Source organism: Stenella coeruleoalba, assembly GCF_951394435.1.
Source record: "Stenella coeruleoalba genome assembly, chromosome: 13".
NCBI lineage: Eukaryota > Metazoa > Chordata > Mammalia > Artiodactyla > Delphinidae > Stenella > Stenella coeruleoalba.
The window spans coordinates 50,249,957-50,277,447 of NC_137159.1; the positions used below are offsets into that span (position 1 = coordinate 50,249,957).

Consider the following 27,491-nt stretch of genomic DNA (forward strand, 5'->3'; position numbering starts at 1 on the left):
ACCTCAGAGGGAGGACTAAGATTGTGACATCTGTTCACTTGGGCTTTCCAGGCTGCTCAGGTTCCCGGAGCCCCAAATTACAGAGGGTAGTCCAAACAAAGCCAAGTCCTAGTGGGCGACGGGTTAAAAAGTTGAGGTTCTGGAGAGAGCGGAGAGGGAGTACTTTAGAGATTACATGTTCAGGTATTTAAAGGATCCGCTGGAGATATAGTTTATTGGGTATCAGGAATGCTCAAAGCTTTCTGCCTCTCCTAAACTCACTGATAAAATTCATACCACACCGTGGCACTCAATCAGATGACGCCTCATTCCCACTCTTGTACAGTAGCCCAGCACGAATACAGCTTCTGGGATACTCTTTCACTGCTTAACGCGGTCTCTATTATTCAACCTTAACATGCAGACGGGTCCCCTTCTCTAAAGCAAAGTAAAACAACCAAACAGTACACACCCTAAGTTAACTAGCAGTCCACACTCAGACCCATTTAAAGGATCTGCGGAAAAGGGGCCGCTCTTCAGAATTAGCATGCGTCATTGGGGAACTCTCCAGAATCAGACACTCCTCACAGATGAGCTCAAGGGCCAGGGGATTTCTTCCTAATGACTAGAATTCTTAAGGGCTTGGGCTAAGGCAGCATGGCCCGCCTCTTTTATATTCCAGGAAGAGATATTCCAGCCAGGGCAAGAAAGATACCCATTTCACTGCCATAACCCTGGAACTAAATACCCCCCAGGAGAAATCTCAGAGGACGTTAAGACCACTGAAGGAGCTGTACATCATCTGTTGTCTGCCTCAGCGCCCACACCCCAGAGAAATATATCCTCTTCCTCTGTTGCTCAGACTCCCCCTCGTAGTGTAGATGTGGCCTCAGGGCTCTCCCGACTAGAAATCTCCGCATCTGCCTTACATCGTACCGTGATTGAAGGCTTCCCTGATCCCTCCAGACCACCGGGCTCTCACCCTCTCTAGGTCCCTATTGTAACTTACATCAGGGCTCGTCAGGTGCGGCAAAGGAGAGGCCCACGCCTCTTCTAGGAAGACATGCCAAAACGGGGTAACAAAAATAGCAATGGTGTTTAGTCTTTATGTTTAACAAATTCACAAACCCAAAGCAATATGGTTCTGCTATTCAGAAGATAACTGTAGGTGTGGTTAGGTAATGACATTTGAGTTTAAAGTTGTGTGATGAAATTGTTCCTCCAATCCCCGTTTGGAAATAATGCCTGAAGTGTAAATGTTAGGCCCTTGTGACTGTGATATTTTGGCCCATGGACCCCGTGGACTTTCATGGAAAGACCTTATTAACCATGCCCCTCATCTGTCATGTAACCAGTATGTCCATACTCAGCTTGCATTGATATTTTGCCCTAGTTTTGTTATTTATTGTATTTAGGCCTTTTCTTCCCGGCTAGATTTTAAACTGAGGCACTGTGGCATATTCATTAAGTACTCACATAGGGCCTAGACCTCAACAGGTTACTTACTGTAACCACATCCTCTCTCTTCATATTGCTGATATTTGTCAAGGACTCACTCCCAGGCACTGTAATACTTTGCAGCTTTATCTCACTTAATTTTCACAAAGGTAAAACCACCATTTTTATTCCCTTCTCACAAAGGCAGAAACTGAGGCTCAGAGACAGTAAATAACTTGACAAACACCAAACAAACTCAGATCCAAACTCTCTGGTCTGCCTGTCTGTCTGCAAAGCTCAGGCTCTCGGCCACTCCGCCATGCATTTCCCAAGTATCTGTTCATTGATTTACTGGGATCCAAGAGTACTACTTTTTAACCTCACTTCAGCTTGGGAGCTGAATTCCCAACTCTTTATAATACTTAGGATTTGCCGAGGTACTGCAGAGGCATGATTTTACTTCCCCTGCTTCCATTTTTCTTTCTATTCTTCTCTAAGAGACATCCATTGTTCACCTTTCCCCCACTCATGTCATTGGGTCACTGCTGTTTCGGGAAAGGGAAGCATCTATATTTAAAATATGTTCGTAGCAGTATCAAAAATAAGCATCTTCACCGAAGCCAACATAAGCCCCGGGAAGTGAAGGCTGTGTCTGTCTAGATGGTCAGATCTGTTTCAGTGAACCGAATCACAGTCTGTTGGCACCAGGTTACTTACTTCCTGTTCCTAGAACTGGGCTGCCGCTAATCCAATGACAGGGTTTAGGACTTGGGAGTTAGAATAAGAAACAAAGTGATTCTCTTGTCCCCTCTTTGCCCATCTCTGAACTTGCCTCACCTTTCTTGTAAGATCTCTGACTAAACCAAAAGATTTTCTGCACATTTTCAATTACACGTATGTTAACTGTTTAACCTCCTTAGTGTAAACTGTGACTGATGTGAGAAGCTCTATCAGTCTCTAAAACAACAAATGACACATTATCCAGGAAAGAAAAAAAAAAAGGAGTCCCTTGATCCAAGGGAAAATGACTTTCTGGCAATTCAGTTCACTTTCTGGAGGGGAGAGAAAGGAGAAGGTTCTCACTAACAGCCCCTTCTCCTAGAGGTTGATGTGGAAAAGTTCAGTCCGGGTCTGCTGGCACACTTGGCCAGCCCTCATCGTTTAGTACCTAATGGAATCTTTACCTTCTCCACGCCCCAGTCACTCTCTCCATCTTATTGGGGAGGGGGGTCTTTGAAGAGTTTTAACACTCACCTCCCCACTCACTTAAGAGATTACGTTAAGGCCCGGGAGAAATGCAATACCATTGCTGTGAGCTTGCCCCTCAGGGAGGGAGGAAGGGAATGGGGTGTGTGTGTGTGTGCATGTGTGTGCGTGTGTGTGTGTGTGTGTGTGTGTGTGTGTGTGTGTGTACACACACGCATTTCCATCCAAAAGAAGACCCAATGTGAAACATTCCCATTCCTTAAGCTTTTGCTTCAAAACAGAACTAGTACCGTCTGGCTCTACATGCACTGTCCACCTGTCTGGATGGAATATTTACCATCTGGCTTTCACTCACATCCCTTCTGCAAGTGCCTCTGTTCTGTTGACGAGGCCTCTTGTACATTGGGGTTTAAAGGGAAAGCTGAGACAGAAATGCGAGCCCGAGAAGAGGCAGCTCCTCAGGGAATGAGTTACAGTCTTGGAATAAATTAGGCCCCTTGCACCTGCACTTGCCCTTTTGGGCACTCACTAGCGAACTACTTAATGTGAGAGAGCCAGGATTACCTTGCAAATACATGCCTGAGGCTTGTTGTGGCCCCTGGGGAGTGAAATAATAAAGAATAGGACCCTCACTAACATTTCAGGCGAATTAGCAGACCTCCTGGTAGCCTGAGTACCAAAGAGCCAGGGACAGGGCTGGCTGGGAACCAACTACAGCCTCTGATCTTCTAATTTATGTAGATAAAATAAACTCTTATTTGAGTCAGAGAACAGTCCAGATCTTCCAGGACGGGAGTTTAGAGTAGAGGAAAGGGGGTATACCCTACTCAGGCATATGAAGAGAGAGCTGAATGGAGACGGGGAAGGGTGAGGGTAGAGTTGATATCGTCTGTAAATTATTTGCACTTAACAGCAAAGCTTAGCTAGTCCCAGGCGCCTTCCTCCCCACATTCAGGTTGTGGCCAGATGGTTTCCCCAGTGGGCCATCCAACTCTAGGAATATATGCACGAGTTGTTCTGTTCACTTACAGTAAGCAGCATTAACCCTTGAGTTTAGCCTCAAGGGCAGACAAACTGTTAGAAGAAAAAAAGAAAAAAAACTCTCAGGAAGAAACCCCACTCTCTACCCCGTGTAAAGACAGTGATATATTTGCCAATCTGGATCCAACATATTGATTCTATTCCTTTTTGTATTTTTCTAGCTCTGACCTGCATCCAATTTGCAACAAATCTATCTTAAGGCAAGAAGTCGATGATATGACTCAGGCTAGGGGTCAGAGAGTCTCTTTGGCAGAAGACGATGAGTCCAGCTACGCCAAAGGATTTGACATGATGTACAGTGAACCTGACTATGACTTATGCGATGACGTGGTTGACATCGCTTGCTCCCCCGAGCCAGATGCATTCAATCCATGTGAAGATATCATGGGGTATGGTATCCTCAGGGTCCTGATATGGTTCATTAGCGTCCTGGCCATCACTGGGAACATCTTAGTGCTCTTAATACTGATCACCAGCCAATACAAACTCACAGTCCCCCGGTTCCTGATGTGCCATTTGGCCTTTGCCGACCTCTGCATTGGGATCTACCTGCTGCTCATAGCGTCAGTTGACATCCACACCAAAAGCCAGTACCACAACTACGCCATTGACTGGCAAACTGGAGCAGGCTGTGACGCTGCCGGCTTCTTCACCGTCTTTGCCAGTGAGCTCTCAGTCTACACCCTGACAGCCATCACGCTGGAAAGATGGCACACCATCACCCACGCCATGCAGCTGGAACGCAAGGTACAGCTCCACCATGCTGCCAGCGTCATGCTGGTGGGCTGGATCTTCGCTTGTGCAGTCGCCCTCTTTCCCATCTTTGGCATCAGCAGCTACATGAAGGTGAGCATCTGCCTGCCTATGGATATCGACAGCCCCTTGTCACAACTGTATGTTATGTCCCTCCTTGTGCTCAACGTCCTGGCCTTTGTGGTCATCTGTGGCTGCTACACTCACATCTACCTCACAGTGAGAAACCCCAACATCACATCCTCCTCTAGCGACACCAAGATTGCCAAGCGCATGGCCATGCTCATCTTCACTGACTTCCTCTGCATGGCGCCCATCTCCTTCTTTGCCATCTCTGCCTCCCTCAAGGTGCCCCTCATCACTGTGTCCAAGTCAAAGATCCTCCTGGTCCTGTTCTACCCCATCAACTCCTGTGCCAACCCCTTCCTCTACGCTATCTTCACCAAGAACTTCCGCAGGGATTTCTTCATTCTGCTGAGCAAGTTTGGCTGCTATGAAATGCAAGCCCAGACCTATAGGACAGAAACCTCATCCACTGCCCACAACTTTCATCCAAGGAATGGCCACTGCCCTCCAGTTGCCAGGGTTACCAATGGTTCCAATTACACACTTATCCCCCTAAGCCATTTAGCCCAGAACTAAAACACACTGTGCAAACGCTTCTGAGTGTTGAACGACAATTAAGTCTTGCCTTTGAAGAATATGCCATGGCACAGCTGACAGAGCACTTCTACGTGCTTCATCTAATTTAATCTTCCGGGCACATCCATAAGGTAAATTAGTCAGAAACTATTAACTCTATGTGATTCATTAGGAAGCTGAAGTATTAATAACAACATTAATAATTAAAATAATGTAATGCTACATCACATTTGTTTTATCCCTTATAAATGTTCAAAGTGCTTCTGTTCGGGTCGTCTCAGCCTATCCCTAGAAAAGTCCTATTACACAGGCAGAACAGGAATTATTCTTGCAGTTTTATAGATGAGAAAAACAAGACTTGAAGGGTTAAGTGACTTGTTCAAAATTGCTTGGCTTACAAGAGGCAGAGCCAAAATTAAGTGTTCTGACTCCCAGGGAACTTCCAAGAGAGGCAGCACAATACTCATTCATTCATTCATTCATTCACTCAACGAATATCTACTGAGCACCAATGTGATGGCTTTGTAATGTGTCAACTTGAGTAGGCTGAACTACACTTCCCAGAATTCCCTTTCTTATATGCTTCCCATGTGAGCCACAGGGATGACTCTCAGGAATACAGGAGGGTGGAAGGGAAGCTGCAGCTATTTTCTCACTCACGCTTTGTTGCTCAGCTGCTGGTTCAGCTCACTTTTGTGATGCAACAGCTGGGCCTGCAATGGCTCCACTATCCCCTGAAATCTTCTTCAGGTTCTCTGCTTCCTAAGCCAAGTATACGTGTTTAGCTCCACGATGAAGAACCCCAACTTCTGCAGAACACTTATCACCAAGGTCAGAAGCCACAATAACAGAAATGGAGCTCAGTTTGACCTTGTGGGGTTCCGTCTCGTGCCTGTGGCTTGGCTTCAAGCATGCTCGTGATCTTCCTTTTATTGCCTGCCCTATGGACTTCAAGCTCTAGCATCAGACGTAGAGACAACACCCTTACAGAGACCACTTAACCAATCCCCACAATCACGTAAGCCAATTCCCTGTAACAAATATTTACCCCATATATACCTACATGCATGCATGACTGCTTCTGCTTCTTCAGTCAAACCCTGATAGAAGACACAACCTATATGGCATGCATATGGATTATAATGTTAAAAACATAGCAGCTTTGGAATCGGAGCTGAGATTTTATTCTTACTCCATGATAAGCCAGGACTCCTCCTCCCTAGGCTCAATGTCTTCCTCTGTAAATGGGAGTTGATTATAACATCTAACTATTGGGCTTACGATAAGAATTGGAAAAGGAAATAGGTGTAGAGTGCCTGATGCTGTAATAGGCTTGTTGAATGTCAATTTACTTCTCTCCTCCCAGATCAATGCCTGGACTAGTGCCTAGTTCTCCCGACCATGATCTAGAACTCATTCCATCACATCGTGTTACTCCTGATAAATAATTATACTTCCCCTACCTATTTTCACCTTTGACTCCATCTGGATAATCCGGATCATAGATACCAACCACAAATCCCCATCAAGCACTGTGCCATGACCAGCCCACAAAGCTCTGAGTCTCCTCGGAGAGCATCTTCTTTCCATGTCAAAGCCAATCCTTCCTTCTCTTGCCCCATTTCAAAAGTTGGTCCCAAATGCATTAACAGGGGAGTCCTTAGAGGGCTGAAGAAAAAGCAATCACCTCTGCGGATGTGACCTGGCACCATCTTGACCTATTATGAGCATTAGTGAGAAATGGAATAAGTATCGTAGAAATAGTACAGAGCTGAGATGGTCAGTACAGGAGCCATTAGCCACGTGTAGCTATTGAGCACCTGAAATCTGACAAGCCTGAACTGAGATCTGCTGTAAGTAAAAGACACACTGGCTTTCAAATACTTAGTGCAGAGAAAAGAGAATTACAGTATCTCAAAAATTTTGATATTGATTACATCTTGGAACAATATTATTTTGGACATACTGAGACAAATATATTTAAACATTAATTTCATCTATTTTTTTAATATCCTTTAATGAGGCTACTAGAATATTTAAAATTACCTAAGTGCCAGTAGTGGGATTGCTGGGTCGTATGGTAGTTCTATTTTTAGTTTTTTAAGGAACCTCCATACTGAATGGATAAAGAAGATGTGGCACATATATACAATGGAATATTACTCAGCCATAAAAAGAAACGAAATTGAGTTATTTGTAGTGATGTGGATGGACCTACAGTCTGTCATACAGAGTGAAGTAAGCCAGAAAGAAAAAACAAATACCATATGCTAACACATATATATGGAATCTAAAAAAAAAGGTTATGAAGAACCTACGGGCAGGACAGGAATAAAGATGCAGATCTAGAGAGTGGACTTGAGGACACGGGGATGGGGAAAGGCAAACCAGGACAAAGTGAGAGAGTGGCATGGACTTATATATACTACCAAATGTAAAATAGATAGCTAGTGGGAAGCAGCCGCATAGCACAGGGAGATCAGCTTGGTGCTTTGTAACCACCTAGAGGGGTGGGATAGGGAGGGTGGAAGGGAGATGCAAGAGAGAGGAGATATGGGGATGTATATATATGTATAGCTGATTCACTTTGTTATAAAGCAGAAACTAACACACGATGGTAAAGCAATTATACTCCAATAAAAATAAATAAATAAAATAAAATTACCTAAGTGGATCATGTTTGTGGCTCATGTTATATTTCTATTGGAGAGCACAGGTCTAGAGCTATGTGAAAATGAAGCATTTTTATTTAGCTTTTTCCTCCCCAGGCCCCCATGCCACACTGCCGCACTGCTGGGCTCTCCCAACTCCATCTGCAATCATTTTTCTTCCTTGTTTGTGGCCAGAGGGAATGTATTTCTGAATTTGGACTCAAAAGCAAGTAGCAGTTAAGTGAAAAACAGGATACAGTGTTAATTATTTCACAGCATAGCTGCTGATGACCCAGTGGTTTAACTGACAGTGGTTCTGAGAGTCAAGAATATGTTCAAAGATAAACTTACACCAAGAGAAGCTCAGAAGACTTTTGTTGCATTACTCTGTCACTACACTTCCTGGTAAGAGAGAAGACTTTTCTCAAGTAAGCAAATATATTTATAGGTAGCTAAATTCAGTGTTTCTAAACCCTTCAGACAAGTCCTAAGGGAAAAACACCTTCTCTGTTTCCTGTATTTGAATGAAAAACAACTTGAGTCCAGTGTATCAGTTACTCTTGCCCCTAAACAGTAACAATACAGGTAACACCTCTAGTCTGCACCTCCCAGAGGGATGCTTCAGTGTAAGTGGTGACCCAGGAAAATAAAAGAAAAAGGAAGGGGGAAAGGGGAAAGAGGGAAGGGAAAATGGAGAAAGGGGGATGGGGAAGGAGGAAAGGCGAAGGAAAGGAACAGAAAAACAAAAACAAAAAAAGAAAAGAAACACAACCAAAATAAATGCCAAAATGTTATCCCAAATTGTTCTTTTTCTAAAACTTTTATTTATAATCCTGAACACCATAGAGGGCCAATATCTCCCAGAGAATTCTTAAAGTACACATGGCTCCAGAGGCGATAGTCAAAATATTAACAACTGTTACAACCCAGGTACTGATCTCAGAATGAACCCTGGCTGTGAGCAATCCATTGGGCCATCCTGATACAAACTGGGTGAATGCCAGCCCTGCATGTTTACCTCCCACCCCCCAACCTCAACCTGGACCTGCTCCCATGTATCCTTCCTCAAACTTTAACCCACCATAAACTCTTTCAGTCCCATCCTGGCCAGCCTCTCGTATCACCTTCCTCCTCAACGCCCCATTCCTCCTGATTCTCCTTCACTGACTCCCAAGAAGCTGTCAGACAGTATAGGATCCTCCTTGGAGGGGTCAGAGCAAAGAAACTGAATGAGCAAATCCAGAAGCTCTTAGGGAACAGAGTGAAATGATGGACTGGGTATACAGATTAATAAACAATGTTTATCTTGCCACATTCAGAAGCAATAACGGGAGGAGCAGTGATGGCACTGGGGACTGTATTTCACCACAGGGCTCCATATGTTAAATATAAGGTACCCTTCAGACCCTGTTTCTGGAAGGGATACATGGAGGGTGGAATAAAACAAGAGGAAAAGCCCTTCTTGCGCTTGCATCAGCAGGATAGAACAGATCATACCAGAAGTGATACTCTGCCTTATTTAGGCCAGCATCATTTAGCATTCATGAGAAAATCAGCAAAACATCACTGAAACTGATTTTTTTATTCTAGTGTGATAGCTGCAAGCTTTGGGTTTATGAAGTATTTCATTTTATTAGGAAAATGTATAGAGACAAGCAAAGAATGAAGTTTCCGACTCTGGATAGCAATCCAGAGAGAGAGGGAAGAGAGCATTAGATGAAGAGGACAAATACATAGGAAGTTGTGTCTGTTTAATATATAACATTAAAGAAACTAACTAGAAGTCAGCACAAAATAAAGCCCAACCATGAGGTCATGCTTGCTGGCTCTCATCAAAATATATTCATTCAGCTGCAAGCGGCAGAAATTCCAACTAAAAATACCTTAAGTAATGAGGCCAATTATATAAGATGCTCCAGACTTGGATGGGCAGCTTAGTGGTCTCAAGGACCAAAGACCTATCCATGTTTTTGCCCCACCATCCTTGGAGTGTTCAGCCACGCCTCCCTCGTGGTAGCAAGGTTGCCATAGCAGTTCCAGACACCACAGGTAGGCATGAACAAATCCAGAAACAAAGAAGAGAGGTCTTTCCTCCATGCACCTTTCTTTTCAAGGGGAGAAAATCTCTCCCCAAAGACCCTCAGCAAACATCCCTTCCTCCCCATTCCTGAAGGTTACTACCCTGGCTGTAAGGGAGGTGGGACAATGAAGCCGTACCGTATTTAGCCTCTAGGGCAGCAGGATGGCTCTGCCAGCCAGGGCGGCAGAGGAGGAGCTACAGCGGCAGGAATGATGGCAACCTCATCCTCCGCCCTGAGTCAATTCAGATCCCCTCCCGTGGGATGAAGACCGTGAGGCTCCAGGTCAGATGCACACGGCACACTGACACCTCACGTTCTGTGCCCTCGTCCCTCTCTCCTCTCTCCCTCCACCTAGCCCCTCTCCTCCTCCCCATGTTAGTCTCTTCTACTCCTCCCTGGAACAAACTTTAAAAGTTTCTCAGATCTGAGAGCAACCACTAGAGTCAGACACTGCCCAAGAAACGCCCTGTTTGAGGCAAGACGTAGAAAAGAAAAAGGAGAATAAAGAAAAAAAGTAACAAAAGAAACGCACTAGGATAGGAAGAAGGAAGACATGAGGAGAAGGAGAGAGACAAGGGCAGGACAAGTTAAACAAAGGAGCACTGTGGAAGGGAGCCAGGCCCAGACTGCATCTCTTTGGGCTAGAACTTGCCCATCTCGGGCTTAAAATGCTTTCAACTTGTTGCAAAGGGTTCAGCTCAAAACACTGAACGGCCTGAGACTTAGATCCCAGTAGAAAGGCCCACTAGTCAGACCATGGTGTTTAGACTTCCCAGGGCTCTATGACATGATCTGGATCCCCAAGATCTGGTTCAAAGGATTAGTAATGGAAAAATATTGCTGAAGGTCTTCAAGGCCTCCTCACTTCAGACATCAGTATAAGGACAGTTTGATCTTCTTCAGGACCCCAGGTCTTCATAATATTCTATTCTATCCAAAAGCATTACCCACGGCCTCTGCGTGTTCTGTTCTGGGATAGAAAAGTCTCAAAAATGCACTAAATCCCAAAGTCTGTAAGAGCACGATTTGTGTGCTCTTGCTTCCTGTTCTTCTGTTTTCTTTACAACACAGGGTTCCTTGAATCTTGACGCATTCTTCATAAACAAATACAAAAAGAGAATATTATAAAAATCATCTTCTTTTTAGTGATATTTTCCACATAATAAGATGCAAAGAGCATCTCTGGCTCTGCATTTAGAGAACTTTCAGGCAATTTTTTCCCCCATGTATCATTAGCTAGGGTCATTTAAACTTCCATGTATTAATGAGGTGCATAAAGATGAGGCTTGGGTGAAGAAGGTTTTAAGATGTTTCATAAACAGCATAAGCTGTACCACAGGGTTCCTAGTCTCCCAAAAATCAATCTACCAAATGGGGTTATATGTTTCTGTTTTCCTTTAGGTGGGGGAGGGGAGGAGGAAGAGAAGGAAGGAGAGGAAGGAAGAAAACTTGAAAAATGCCAATAAGAATACACTGTCTCTGTCTATAAAGTGATGGGAATCCTTCACAGGCCACATCCCTGCAGAAATTCTGACAAAATCCTCCTCTCCATTTATTCCAAATATAGCATGAGCTGCTTCCAGCCCAGGCTCCCCAGTGCCACAGTCCAAGGTAGTGCTTCCAGGAAACAGCCCTGGAAGAGCCCCGTGCACCTTAAGCTAACAGAACATTGGCTGTGGGTCAGTCAGGCTGGTGTGTTAATCCCTCTTTCCTAGGATGTCTGGAGTGCTTAAGGCAGCTTAGTTTGCTATGTATTTCAGTGAACAGCTTTAGATCAAAATTCAAGAGCCAATTTACTTGTGGGAGGGAATCTAATCGGAAGACATAATGGTTAGCATTTGGAACTGTGTAAATATTTGCTGTTGGGATAAATTACATCACTGGTGGCTACCTCCAGAAATCAAAAACTCTGAAGAAGCCCACACAGTTCTGTTTTGCATTCATTCACTCGAAGAATATCTACTGAGTGCCTAGCGTAAGCCAGAATTTTCCAGTCACTGGAAGAACAGTGGTAAATAAACAAAAATTCTGCCCTCATGGAGTTTACATTCTAGGAGAGGGAACAGAGGACATACAAGCGAAATAAGTAAAATGTACTGAATGCTGGACAGTGGTAAGTGCCCAGGACAAAGCACTGATCAAGGAAGCAGGATATGATATAAACTGTCAGGGAATAATTAAAGGCCTCCCTGAAAAGGTGACGTTTGACTAAAAACAGGAAGGAAGTGGAAGGTGAGACATGAATATTGAGGGAAGGTCGGTCCAGGCAGAAGGAAGAGCAAGCACAAAAGCCCTCCAGCTACGATAAGCTCGTTGAGTTCCAGCAAAATAAGGTCAGTGTGGCCGGAGCAGAGAAAAGGGGGTGGGAGAGAGTAGTAAGGGACAAGGACAAAAACTACAGGGAGCCAGGTCATTGTGATAGCTTTACTTCTGGAAAGGTGAAGGTGAAGTGGCAGAAAAGTACTGGAAAGGTTGTAGTAAGTATTTATTGAGCTGTTGTGCGTGGATGGCCTGGCCTAGCCTTCATTGAACACTAGGAGATCTTGAATTCAGCCACTTTCATTTCCTTTACCAGTTTGCTCCACCTTATCCTCCTCGGGCCCCCATCCTTCTGGTTTCCCCAGCCCACACTTTACATCCTCCACCACTGTCTCTCCATCCTCCCTGCTACAAAGCTGCTCTCCCGCAGAGCTGTCATTTTGTAAAGGAGATGATAAATGGTTCACACCACAGTGATAATAATGTCTTAAATTTCAGCGAGTTTTACGTGTTCCAGAAGACATTGACTTTCATTGGCTCATTAGGTCCTCAAAACATTTCTGTGAGGTAGGAAGTATTCTTTTGTTATAAAAAGAAGAAATCACCGTTCAGAGGTTTGGACACACTAAGGGAAGGCAGAGTGAGACTAGAATTCCAGTCTCCTGCTCTCCCCCTCCTAGGATTACTTACAAGTCGAGATATTGGAAACACCAGTCTCAGCATGAAATGAAGGGCAGTAGCCTAAATCAGACACTTCCGGCAGCAGGACCGGAAAAACAGCTAACCAGCGACCACGTTCTCTCACAGCTGGTGTTCATAGGTCACAGTGAAGCCTTGATGGTGTGAATTTAATCCAATGAACAAGGAAAATAGAATCACAAAGCAAAGCCCAGCACTCAAGTAGGATTTTTACTAATTCCCTGTACAACATTTCTCCTCCTGACTCCAAGCACAGGACCCCCCTGTCTGGCAGGCAGCTGAGCTCAGCAAAAGCCAGAAGGAAAAACAATGAAGTCCATGAAGTGTACTCTAACCCAGGAGAGCCCTAACTCATGGGCCAAACTTGGCTGTGGGCCGAGGTAGTTAAGAAGGAATTTGAAAACTAAATTATTTCCTCAAGAAGGGAATAATCTTTAAGTGTATTTTTGTTCATCCCTAAAAGAGCCATTGTTTAAAGAGAATAAGACCATTCCATGGCCTGGGCCCTTTTCTTTGCCACAATCAGTCATTTCACAACAAAGCAATATGAGGACAGAAGTGCCCTTAGATCTGAGCAACAAGGTCCCTGCCCTGGACGCCACTCTGGCCTCCTGCAGTCATGCCCCACCCAGAGCCAAGGAGTCTAGGAGTCCACAGGCCAAGGGAACATGACCACCCAAGCCTACACTGAATGTGCTGATACTTAGGGCCCCCCAAATCTCCTGCCCAAATTGGTGAACCACACCCGCAGTGTGCATACCACAAGGCCTGAGGATCACAGTTCACAGGGTGTTGATGGAGCTCAGAGGCCCAGGCTGGGGCGGCCCCAGGCTGGATGGAATCAGGATGGGAGGAGAAGGGAGGAGCTAGGGTCCAATACCTCCACTGGCACTCTTACCTGAATACTGCAGATGTTAATGATGGGTTTGCATGAAGAAATGGAGATGGACTGATGCCCCCCATCCCTACTACTGAGAAAACTACTGAAGGTTTTCAAGGCTTTTTTTCCCCCCTAGATAAAATATTTTTTATTTTTAGACAGGCATTTTAATACAAAAATTCTTTAATATACAAACTACAATCACAACAGCTTCCACATAGTAATGGAGGGATGGGGTGTAATGGGAATCTTGTCAAAGGGAAGGAAGGTTTTCAGCATCCCTACTACTTCCTTTGCCTACAAATACTCTTGTGGCCTGCGAGAGCCTGAGGTCTCACATCTGTGAGGGCAGATCAAGCATATAATCAATCCACAAAAAAGCTGGAACAAATTCAAGATAGAAATTTTATCAAATATATCTGCTGACCACAACTGTATGAAACTAGAAATCAGTAACAGGAGAAAAGCTAGAAAGTTCACAAATACATTGAAGTTAAACAAAAATGCTCCTGAACATCCAATGGATTAAAGAAGAAATCAAAAGGGAAATAAAGAAATATCTTGAGGGAAATGAAAATGGAAATTCAACATACCAACACTTATGAGATGCAGCAAAAGCAGTTACGAGAGGAAAATTTATAGTGATAAATGCCTACATTAAGAAAAAAGAAAGCTCTCAAACAACCTAACTTTATACCTCAAGGAACTGAAAAAGGAAGAACTAACCCAAGGTTAGCAGAAGGAAGGAACTAAAGACCAGAGCAGATAAGTGAAAGACAGAACAGGAAAATAATAGAAAAGATTAACAAAACTAAAAGTTGGGGCTTCCCTGGTGGCACAGTGGTTGAGAATCTGCCTGCCAATGCAGGGGACACGGGTTCGAGCCCTGGTCTGGGAAGATCCCACATGCCACGGAGCAACTAGGCCCGTGAGCCACAACTACTGAGCCTGCGCATCTGGAGCTTGTGCTCCGCAACAAGAGAGGTCGCGACAGTGAGAGGCCCGTGCACCGCGATGAGGAGTGGCCCCCGCTCACCACAACTAGAGAAAGCCCACACACAAAAACAAAGACCCAACACGGCCAAAAATAACTAAATAAAATAAATTAAAAAAACAAAACTAAACGTTGGCTCTTTGAAAATTGGCAAACCTCTAGCTAGACTAAGCAACAAAAGAGAGGACCCAAATAAATAAAATTACAACTGAAAGAGGAGACATGACAATTGATACCACAGAAAGACAAAGGATAATGAGACTATTATGAACAATTATACATCAACAAATAGGACAACCCAGAAGAAATAGATTAAATTACTAAAAAATACAACCACCAGACTGAATCACGATGAAATAAAAAATCTGAACAGACCAATAAGAAGATTGAATCAGTAATCAAAAACATCTCAACAAAGAGAAGCCCAGAACCAGATGGTTTTACTGGTGAATTATACCAAACACTTAAAGAAGAATCATTACCATAGTTCTCAAACTCTTCCAAAAAGCTGAACACTCCCAAATTCATCTTATGAGGCCAGCATTAGTCTGATACAAAGCCAGATAATGACACTACAAGAAACAAAAACTAAAGGCCAATATCCTTTATGAATGTAGATGCAAAAATTCTTAGTAAAATTCTAACAAACTGAATTCAACAGCATATTAAAAGGATCATATACCATGATCAAGTGGTACTCATCCCTGGGATGCAAGGATGGTTCAACATACATAAATCAATGAATGTAGTACATAATATGAATAGACTGAAGAATAAAACTCATGATCATCTCAATAGATGCATTTAACAGAACTGAACATCCATTCATGATAAAAATGCTCAACAAATTGAGTACAGAAGGAACATACCTCAACATAATAAAGGTTATATATGACAAGCCCACAGCTAACATCATACTCAATGGTGAAAGGTTGAAAGCTCTTCCTCTAAGATAAGGCACAAGACATGGGTGCCTACCCTCAACACTTCTATTCAACATGTACTGGAAGTCTTAAGCCAGAGAAATCAGGCAAGAAAAAGAAATAAAAGGATTCAGGGGCTTCCCTGGTGGTGCAGTGGTTGAGAGTCCGCCTGCCGATGCAGGGGACACGGGTTCGTGCCCCGGTCTGGGAAGATCCCACATGCTGCGGAGCGGCTAGGCCTGTGAGCAATGGCTGCTGAAACTGCACGTCCAGAGCCTGTGCTCCGCAACTGGAGAGGCCACAACAGTGAGAGGTCCGCGTACCCCCCCCCCAAAAAGGAAAGAAAAAAAGAATTCAGAACTGGAAAACAGGAAGTAAAATTATCTCTGTGTGCAGACGACATGATTTTGTATATAGAAAATCCTAAAGACTCCACCAAAAGCCTGTTATATCTAATCAGTGAATTCAGTGAAACTACAGGATACAAAAATCAACATACAAAAATCAGGTGCACTTCTATATACTAACAATATATTATCTGAAAAAGAAAACAATCCCATTTACAATAGCGTCAAAAACAATAAAATATTTAGGAATAAATTTAACCTAAATTTATTGTACAAAATGATCTGTACAAAGAAAACTGTAAGACAGGTATGAAAAAAACTGAAGACACAAACAGAAAGATTGTTCATGGATTGGAATTAATGTTGTTAAAATTTCCATACTCCCCAAAGCCATCTGTAGATTCAATGCAATCTCTATCAAGATTCCAACAGCATGTTTTTTACAGAAATAGAAAAAAAAATCCTAAAATTCATATGAAACCACAAAAAACCATGAATAGTCAAAGCAATCCTGAGAAAGAACAAAGGTGGAGGCATTCCACGTCCTGATTTCAAACTATATTACAAAGCTATAGTAATTAAAACAGTATGGTAATCATTTCTCAATAAATACATATACCAAATCATTATGCTGTATACCTTAAATTTATAATGTCAATTTTATCTCAATAAAGCTAGGAGGAAAAGGGAAAGAAGTTATCCAACATTACATGGCTGGCAAGTGGCAGAGCCAGGATTGATACATCCCTCCCTTTCTCCCTCCCTCTTTCCCTTCCTTCAATGGTTACTGAGCTCCTAGTATGTTCTGAGTATTATGCCAGACTCCTGGATACAGACATAAACACAATAGCCAGGGTGGCCACTGCCCAGATGAAGATCGCCTTCTGCCAGGGAAGGCAGATAATGAACAACTAAGTCAAGAAAGAAGCAACACAAAGACAGACTGGTACAGTGCTATAAATAAATGAACAGAGGGATATAATCAGGAGGATCTGGGAAGGGGATGTATGCTGAGACAGGATGATAAAGGATCTGTCTAGTTGCAAACCACAGCTCTTTCCATGACCCCTTCCATCCCTCCAGTGTGCCTCTGCAGTTTATGTGACAATCCACTTTCATTCCACATGTTCAACAACTAACTCCAAGTCTAGCAAATATTTGCAAACCTTACCATTGCCAATGACTCTCGGAGTCTTTTCCTAAGATGCTGCGGAATTCATAAAATGCTTCTCACCCTCAACAGAATAAAAAGGAGGTCTGTGCCTGTATTGATGCATGACCAAAGATGAAGGATCATAAGAAAATTATTAGTGTATGCTTTGCTGCCTATGGATAATTAGTTAGGACACTATGATCTGCAGGCTGCATGTGTGGTGGGAGTGTCCCACACATGATGTGATTTGAAGGAAAGTAAAGCTTACTCACCTCTTTCCCTCATCACCACCACCCTCTCCCCCACCAAATCCAGAGTCCCATCCCTACCAGTGTCCTGCAATACCTGAAATCCCCACCCTATCAATCAGATGCATTATGGTGGAAAGAGCAAGGAACAACATGCCCAAAGACCTAGTTTGAAGTTTAAACCTCTCACTGGTTTTGTGACCTTAAGGAAATCACTAGGATTCTCAATTTCTGTCTAGGAGTCTCAGTTTTTGCAACTATAAATAAAGGGAAATATCCTATTTCTGGAAAGAATGTATGATTTAGAATGCATGAAAGAACACTGGAAACTACCCAAACATCATGAATATCGGCCCAGTTGAAATGTAAAAGTTTCTTGGGAAAGGTGTCTAACTCAGAGTGATTTAATTAACTGAGCTCCTGCTGCCTCTTACTGCTTTACTCTTAGAGAACAGGGCACACAAGGGCTTGCCTGATAGAGGAAGGAGAGTCAGGGTGCTGGGGAGACAGGGTAGACGCACATAAAATGAGAACTTATTGGGCAGCCAGATGGGCAACATGAGAACTTTGGAGAGAGTGAATTAACCAAACTCAAGGCCTTCATACGTCCTCAGTTGAGTTATGGAAACTCAAGACATCCTTGAGAAGAAACAGCTGGAAGGAAATGAAGGAGTGTTGAAGAACAACCCAGTCCATGTCACATGACTCAGACTCCTCCATTGCCAGGGCACAGCCCAGAAGGCAGTGAGAGCCCAGCATGGGCCCTAGTGGGAGAGCCAGTCACAAAGGACCAACCAGGAAGGCAGGATTATCAACAGAAATCAATACTTAGTAAAACTCGGCTACAGCTTCAATATGGACAGTTCTGTACTCTTTCTGCCAACATTGTTCAAGTATGAGGGCAAAGCAAACTTTCCAGGCTACACTGACTGTGAGAGTTGACCACCTTAAACCTGTGAGAGGAAGTAAATTCACAGGGAAATAGGGGGTGTAAGAAGTAGTGGTAAGCACAGAAACAACATATATGAGTCAATGTCATCAACTATTGAGTCTTTTAAGAACAACTGTTTTTTCGTTGCTTAAAAATCAATACCAAGTTGTTCAAACTGTATAGAGTATTAACTCCTTATGTCTTGGATAAGGAAAGAAAGAAAATAACTTTAGATGGAGAAAAAAATTTCGTAAACAATGTATGCTTACCAACTTCAATCCTCATAACCCCCAGTGGTCCACCATGGGGACGGCAGCAATAAAATATTTTGCCACCAAAAAGAAAAAAAACGTATGCTTAAAATAAAAGGATAATCACTTAATGGAAACACAACAAAATAAAAATGTCAATATAACATTTAGCTTGTAAAAGCTAAAACTATAAAGCTTTTAAATAAAACACAGAAAATTATCTTCATGACCTTAATGTCAGCCAAGATTTCTTATACCCTAAAAGTGCTAATTATTTAAAAAAATGATCATTTGGATTTGATCAAAATTAAGACACATTAAGAAAATTAAAACACAAGCCAAAGGCTGAGAAAAAAATACCCTCAAAATATATATCTGACAAAGGATTGTACATTAAAAAACTACAAATGAACAATAAAAAGATAATCTAAGAAATAAGAGGATAAAAAACACATCTACCATATGCCCCAACAACTCCATTCTTTGATATTTACACAAATTCATTTAAAATACTTCAAAAAAAGATATGTACATAGCACCCTTATTCATAAAACCAAAAACGTTTCCAAACCCAAATGTCCATCAAAAGATGAATGGAGGGCTTCCCTGGTGGCACAGTGGTTGAGAGTCCGCCTGCCGATGCAGGGGACACGGGTTCGTGCCCCGGTCTGGGAAGATCCCACATGCCGTGGAGCGGCTGGGCCCGTGAGCCATGGCCGCTGAGCCTGCGTGTCCGGAGCCTGTGCTCCGCAACGGGAGAGGCCACAACAGTGAGAGGCCCGCGTACCACAAAAAAAAAAAAAAAAAGGTTATAAAAAAAAAGGTGAATGGATACATAAACTTTGGTATATTTAAACAATGGAATATTATTCAGAAATAAAAATGAATAAACTACTGATACATACCACACACTGGTAAATCTCAAAAACATTATGTGAAATGAATGAAGCCAGGCACAAAGGAGTAAATACTGTATGATTCCATCTTTATAAAGTTCAAGAACAGGCAAGACTAACCTGTGGTGACAGAAGTCCAAAGTGATTGTCTTGGGATGAGGCCTTGACTAGAAAGGGGAACATTCTATGGTAAGTGATTGTCTTGGGATGAGGCCTTGACTGGAAAGGGGAACATTCTATGGTAAGTGATTGTCTTGGGATGAGGCCTTGACTGGAAAGGGGAACATTCTATGGTGACAGACATAGTCTATGGTTTGTGTGGTGGTTACACAGATGTAAACAATTATCAAACCTACCATACTGAACACTTAAGATCTGTGCATTTTATTGTGTGTAAATTATACCTCAATTTTTTGACAATCCACAAAAGAAGTCTGATAGTGTTCCTTTAGTAGCAGTTAGAAAACATAGCAGAGGAGGGGAAAAAAAAACCCCTCATGATAGCAATGAAACGTATAAAGCATAGGAGTAAATATAAGAAAAGAAGTGTAAGACTTTCACAAAGAAAATTATAAAACTTATTGAGAATAGACCTAAGTGAAGATAAAATAATGTTCACCAATGTGAACTTTTAATATTGTAAAGATATTATCCCCTCCCCCCAAATGACTGTATAAATTCAATGAAATTCCCAGCTTTAGTTCACAGGTAGAGATTCATGGAACTTTAGAAACCAACTTGGCTGTATCAAGTAAAGACGCACATATCATGAAGCTTAGAATTTTGACTTCTAGAGTATGTTCCAAGGAAAAGTCTCATCCTTATGCACAAAAAGCCATGTACAAAAATGATCACTACACCATTCTTTTAAAAACACCAATAAACATATAAGTTGCTTTTAATTACTGTTGAACTATTTCTTCATATTGGAGAACTGGTCTGAATGAAGTTGATTCTTTAGAATTTAATGATAAATCCTTTGTGGCATAGTTTCATGGCCAGTTTTTTTAAGTAATCTTTTTTACTCAAACTGATGTGCATTCTGTGTTTGTTCATTGCTTATTTACCTTTCTTCCTAGATTTAACTGCTTCCTCCCAGATTCACTTCATTTCTAGCTGGAATACATCCTTCACTTCTTTCAAAGTAAACCCTTGGTAGTAATTACTATGAGACAATGTATGCCCCCAAATATCTGTATTCCAGCCTCACATTTAAATAATAATCTTGCTCACTATAAAACTCTAGTTTTATTGTCTTTTCTTCAACATTTTGAAGATATTAAGATATGATAAGATATGATATGAAGATATGCTTTCCCATATCTGGTGTAGCTGATTATACATATGGTCATACAAGGTATATAAGTATAATCATACAAAGTCTGATTATAATCTGATTTTCTTGCTCCTTTTGGGTAATGTGCTTTTCTATTTTTGAAATCTTTCAGAATTTTCTCTTTTTCTTTATATTCTTTACTGTCACTGTGGAATGTTTCTGTGTGAGGTCACCTCTCCTCTTCCACACACTGTGTCCTGTCAGTTCAGGATCTTCTGTGATTCTGTTGATGCAAATTTCCACTTCTACTTCAAACCTTCGTCTCTATCAAACTGCTATCTCTTCATCCTTTTCCAATGCCTTCTGAGAAAACTCCTCATTCCAGTATTTCAGCCTACTCAAGTGTTCTTTGGCTGTATCCATTCCCATATACAGCCCATCCACTGAGTTCTTTATTTCAACAATTATATTTAGGTACCCAATATTTCCAACTGGTTTCTCTTCCTATTTGCTTCTCCTTTATTTTTTTCAATATTCTCCTTTATCTCTAAGGATAATTACTGTGCTTAATTTTTAAATTATTGTTCATTCTATTTCCCCTGGTTTATCGTTTGTTAAATTTCTTCATAGAACATTTACTCCTCACATATCTCACCATTTTTCCTTGTAAGCTTATCTTGTATTCCTTTAGGACTATCAACTGTTTTGCTAATACCTGAGAGAGATGTAAAAACTTAGGCTTTGCTTGTTTTCCAAGTGAGTTAAAGGAAGATGATCTTCAAGAAAAAATATCTCAAAGTTTGCAACCTGAATTCAATCATTTTCTGACCACCATCACCAACCCGGCCTAGGGAACATCTCATCACCAGGCATGTTCTTATAAGCACAGATAGTCTCTCGTATCACTGCCTAGCCCATAGGATGGAAGGAGAAGGCTCGATAAGGGAGCGCTCAGGAGGCACACAGGTATTGTGGCTACTGGTTTCTCACTTTGGCTCTGGGGTTGCCCTGGCACTACCCTGCCACTTCTGCCTAGTGCCACTGCTTTCCTGTCCACAAAGAAGGCAGGAAATGCATCACCAGAGTAATGTGGGGAAGAGAAAGGACACACTCAAAGTCTCTGCCAGCCAATCCCTCAGATGTCCCTGGCCTTCTTCCGCTCCAGTCTGGCAACAAATCACATTCATCTCCCTGGGGTTCTCACAGTTTTTGCATTAGTTAACGAAAACGGCTGAGATCCACCAATCTTTTTTTCCTGTGACATCTCCACTGTTGGGTTCAGAGAAGAAAGCCAACACCATGCAAATACTGAGTGATAAGGGACCCCAGGTATATTTAGGCTACACAATAAAAACTTTGTCAAGAGAAGTTTTTTTAAAATACACTAAGACGAAGGTATTGATGACTGAGTACAGAGCTAGATTACATGCCAGCTCCCAGCTCAGGCTGCATAGCTTTCCTGACCATCCTCAAGCCAAAGAGAGAACTTTAGAATCAATTTAATTTAATCAAAGCTCACCAGGGGCACTAGAGAGAGAACGTCTGACTACTTCCAACGATTGCCCAAAGGCAATAACTCCTGAGAGGAATGAATACACACTCACAGAAATATATCTTATAGGGCATAGCCTGTGACCTCATTTAATTCACCTTTACTTTTAACATATCTTTTCACATTTTCATAGCTCTCTGTTCCTTTCCCTCTCTGATATCAAATACTCATCTATTCTAATTTTATTTATTCTGTTCCAATGAAAAGATATGAACAATGGCTGGGACAAAGAGTCCTTCAGGGTTTCATGGGTTCTCACATCAGAAAGGCTACAATCTGGTTCCTTCAATGAATTCTGGGTAAACACTAATTACTCTGAGACTGAGCAAGACACTCCCATGGCTCAATTACAGAAATTCTGGATTACAGAGGACAGAATCAAGCTCCCTTATTCTGCCAAAGTCAACTCAGTATCTGCACAGTATCCCATGGAAAACTGAGAAAGGCGGCCATGACTTGCGACTCCTGGGAATTTGCCCTGCTGGAGACATTATTTTCACCTAATGAAATAATATCAATTTAAAAGCCAAATCACTTCTGGATAAATGGTTAAAGTGTTCCTCATACAAAGCACTTTGAATAAGCATGAAATAAAAATGCTGTCATTATGAATTATATTAATGGTGAGATTGAAAGTAAATCTTTAATATATTGAACATTACAAGACTTCCCTAAATCTTTAATATACTGAACATTACAAGACTTCCCCCAAGTCCCTCTACTGTAAAACAAGGACATGAGATCATCATTACAGGTCAATAACAATACAATTCCCAGCGATAAGGAGCATTTCTGATTTCTCCTCCTCTCTTTGGTTCTAGACCTAAGTAGACCCACACGCAGGCAGACACAGACAGACACACAGACACAGACACACAGACACACACAACACCATTACAGAATGTTTTCCCCTCTCAGCCGTTGCCTTTATTTCCTTCTCTGTTCCCAACCTATAGCCAAAACTCATACATATGGTTCTCCCAATGAGAGAAATATCTACTGAGACTCCACCCACCTGACCAAAAAAAGAAAGTTAAGAATTGAGAAAAGTAGATAATGACCAACCAAGATTCTTTAGCCCCTTTCTTCTCCTTTCAAAGAGACACTGAACCTCAGGAGAAGGTCTTGGGGAAAACTGGCCCAGCCTCTGACAAGTCAGGTATCATCATCTCCCATTTTACAGATGAAGCAACTGAGGCTCCTAGAAGTTAAATGACTTGCCAAATATACCACAAACAAGTGGCAACGGGTGAACTAGAATGCAGCTTTTGTACTTCTTAAAACAGTCTTCTCCCCATCGCCCAACACTGTAGGTTTTTAACTAGATGCTCAAGTATTCTCAATGCATCATAGCCTGTGCAAAGAGTTGGGAGGGCAATGGCATTTCTCCACTTTTATTACTTCAATTCTCATCAACCATGTTATTTCACAACCTCAAAAAAGCTTCTCTATTTCACTGTGGTGGGTTTCAACCCCCTACAGTTGACTTTCTGCCACCCTTTAACAGGCAATCTCCAGGCCAATGCAAGGTCACCATCTAGTGGTAAGAGCTACTAACTACAGGCTACACACCACATCTTGGCAGATCCTTGCACCCCTTTTGCCCTCTTCCCACGCCCACCTCTCACCCCGCCATCATTTCCATCAAACATACAGAAATAATTTACAGAGGAAATAAGGAATTTTTATATAAAACAGAGTAAATTTTAAATGATTTTAATATTTAGGCATTTACTAAGTCAATACACTCAGACTCATGTATAGGTAACGATCTACCCTGCCAGTGGACTGTTCTTAGCCTAGAGCTTGACATGCAAAGAAGCATCGAGAGAAGACTAGATACGGACCACGTGGCAGATCATTATAGATGAACACAAGTCGGGGTAAGTGCTAGACTCTACTTCACTAAGGGACCTCCAAGCATCTTAGCAACTTCCTGAAAACTGAGCAAGCACTACTCAAGCAAAACAAGCTACTTCTAAAAATAACATGAATTCTGATTCTACGCTCAAACATCAAGTATTTTTTGAACACATGCTCTAGACTTCAAAAATAACATGAATATGCTAGGTAAGTATTGAACGGTCCTCTAGCAAGCCTGCTTTTGCACACCATTCACTATTCCATAGAATCCTATGGAATCCTATGGAATCCTATTAAACAAATATTTTTCAGTGCTCAATTCTGTCATCTTTTTTCGGTCCTAAACATGAGGTTCTCTGAAGCTTTTAGCACCCTTGACCAAGTGCTCTTCCTCAAACTCTCTATCTTTAATTCCTTGGCCTATATACTCTCTTGATGATATGCATACCTCTCTGATCACGCCTCTAGTTTTAGTCCCCCCCGCCCCCCCACCATGCCTCTGAAGCTATGGCTATATCCCCCAAAGATCTAGCTTGGGACTCCTTTTATTCTTTTCACTTTATCCTGACAATCCGTCACATTTGTGACTTCAACTATCATGTCGGTATCTCCATGCCTGACTTTTCTTTTAAGCTCTAGTGTCACATTTTTAACTGCCTACTGGATATCTCCCCACTGGAATTTCAAACTCAACATGCCTAAATCAGAGAGCAGCAACTTACCCTCCAACTCCACTGCCCTTTATTCACCATTTCAATCCATCAGTCTCCATACTCTGTTGCTCTTTTAACTCCTTCTTTTCCCAATGCACTCTCATCTAACCATCTCCAGGGGCAGTCAGGTCTGTATCTGCATTGATCTCTCCCCATCCCTTTCTCCCTTCTCTCCCCAAGGCCACTACTCTGATTCAGGCCCTCGTTCTCTTCCACTCTGACCACAATTTTTCAACTATTATTTGTTCTCTGTATATTTGCTGAGAACCTATCACATACCAGGCATTTACCAGGCACTGGCAATACAGCAGGGGCCAAACGAGATAGCAGACTTGCTCTGATGGGTTTTATTTGTTACTGTCGAGAAAGAGAAAACGAACAAATATAAGAAATGAGGAAAGGCACAAAGGAAAACTTCAACATTCTCATCCTTGTCTCCTTGATTCAACAGAACAAAATCTCCATCATCATCTCGAACCTTTAGTTTCTTAGTTATTCTGCTCTACCTTTCATACGTGACCTGTAATGAAACTCAGAGAAATTCCAATTTTTGCATAGTTGATGGCAAAAAGCAGAAAAGCAAAAGGAAATTGTTTCCGTAAATGTTAAACTCTTGCTTAACTTTAAAATCATTTTCATAAATTAAGAAACAACTTCTAAACTTTTGAGAGTTAATTAGGCAAAAAATTGTACATGTGCTTTGCCATAGCAAAAAGTGTGAAACGAACAACTTTTGTTACTTGGAGGCAAAGTCAGTATTGTGTGCCTGCTCTGATCATTTAGTTGGAAACCTGAAAGTCTAAATTATGTTTATTGTCCTTACTAAAAGGTATTCCCATCAACTGATGCTAATTAAGTCTAAAAAGCAATCAGCAAGATTTGCGTTTGTTCATATCCTCAGTGTTAACTTCTGATTTTTAAGGCCTTATATACTTGAGTGATTGATTTATTCATTTATTCTTTCTTTCGTTTAACAAACATTTATTACAGAATGCTTACTACGTGCCAGACGTGGGACTGGATTCTGGGGTAGAGAAATATGACATTGTGACTATCCCCAAGAAATTCACAATCTAGCATGACAAGAATTTTTGTGAAACAGTGAGAGAGGTGAGAGTTACAACAAAACTCAAAGTTCTGTGGGAAGAGAGGATGGTTAGGAGTCAAGCAAAGCCTCACCAAAAAAAGACAACTTAGGTTGGGTCTTGAGAGATGAGTGTTTTTCAGTTGAGATGGGGAAGAGTATTGCAAAGAGAAGGAAAAAGATGTACTCAGGGGTGTGACACAATAGAACATCCACTGGGGCAACTGCCAATACCTGACATAAGAGTCCCAACTTTAGATAACAGAGGGAGAATAAACCAGTTATCAAACTTGAACGGAAATGTCAATGCATTGTCATACTTGCACAAAATTGGCAGATGGTAGCCAGCTTCTGACATTAGCTTGCTTGACATGTACTCAAATGACCTTGACCATGCTATATGGATAGAAACTTTCAGCCACTGACTCTGCCTTTAGTCATATCGCAATTCTTCCAAGAACTTAAATTAACATCTCATCAGCATGCCCAGCTTTCCCAAGGCAACCATGAATTTATTAAGAGCAAATTTAGTTCTGCCTGCTGGTTTGTGTTATCTAGTGTTTGGCTGTTTTTGTTGTTACCACAGCAACAGGTGGACACAGAACAGGTGGTACTGCTAAAATATTGCTTTATGAAGTACTTTCTGGTATTATTTCCACCAGAAGAGTTAAAGAGGATATAATGAGCCACTGTCTCTGAGGAGGAACCAAAACAGAAGAAGAGGGAGTAAGACAAGGGACTGGGTTCCAAAAAGGTTTCATGGACCACATCCCACGGCAAAGAACTAACAGCTCTCACTGGAAAAGTCTCTGAGGCAAACAGTGGGTTAGCAATGCTAATAATGCAATGTGAACCTGACCCTCCCTAAGAAGGAGAGGGTACTCAGGCTTTCCAAGCTAACTGACCACGGGCCACTTTTTCATCTAGAGGTGCAGGGACCATGAAACGTACATCGAGTTAAATACTATTATAGCTTAAAAAAAAAACTATATTAAGAACCTTAAATGCAACTAAGTGAAAGAAGCCAATCTGATAAGGCTACGTACTATTTGATTCCAATTACATGATGCTCTGGAGAAGGCAAAACTATGGGGACAGTAAAGATCAGTGGTTTTCAGGGGCTTACGGGGTAGGGAGCAATGAACAGGCAGAGCACAGAGGATTTTTAGAGTGGTGAAACTATCTTGTATGATACTATAATGGTGGATACGTGTCATTGTCCATTAGTCCAAACCCATGGAATTATAACACCAAGAATGAACCCTAACACAAACTACAGACTTTAAGTGATAATGATGTGTCAGTGCAGGTTCAACCATTGTAACAAGTGTACCTCTCTGATGGGAGGTGTTGATGGTATGAAAGGCTGTGTATGTGCAGAGTCAGGGGGTATATGGGAAAATTCTCTGTACTTTCTGCTCAATTTTGCTGTGATGTAGCTGCTCTAAAAAACTGCCCTAAAAAATAAAGTCTATTTTTAAAAACTACATTATATCCTATATAAGAAAACTATAAAATTAAAGAAATAGTCTCTCGTGAAGTCATGATTCCCCAAGGTCCCTTCTCTATGTATTGAAAACAGTGCTTCAGGTGAACAGTTACTGAGTGGACCCTGTACTAGGTGCTGTGGTA

The 27,491-nt window shown here is 41.9% G+C and overlaps 2 protein-coding genes across 19 annotated transcripts in view; one reads left to right on the forward strand and one right to left on the reverse strand.

Moving 5' to 3' along the window:
- FSHR (follicle stimulating hormone receptor) overlaps positions 1–7,744 on the forward strand; it is a 166,056-nt gene extending 158,312 nt beyond the window's left edge. For 3 of the 7 annotated variants that reach the window (XM_079941089.1, XM_079941086.1, XM_079941087.1), the window contains one exon: positions 3,825–7,744. In XM_079941089.1, coding sequence (XP_079797215.1) covers positions 3,825–5,058 — 1,234 coding nt within the window. In that variant the 3' untranslated portion in view covers positions 5,059–7,744. The remainder of the gene's footprint in view (positions 1–3,824) is intronic. The other 4 variants (XM_079941085.1, XM_079941088.1, XM_079941084.1 and 1 more) reach the window with 2 other exon arrangements.
- Positions 1–27,491, reverse strand: part of GTF2A1L (general transcription factor IIA subunit 1 like) — a 959,941-nt gene that overhangs the window by 654,853 nt on the left and 277,597 nt on the right. The gene's annotated exons all lie outside the window — the stretch shown is intronic.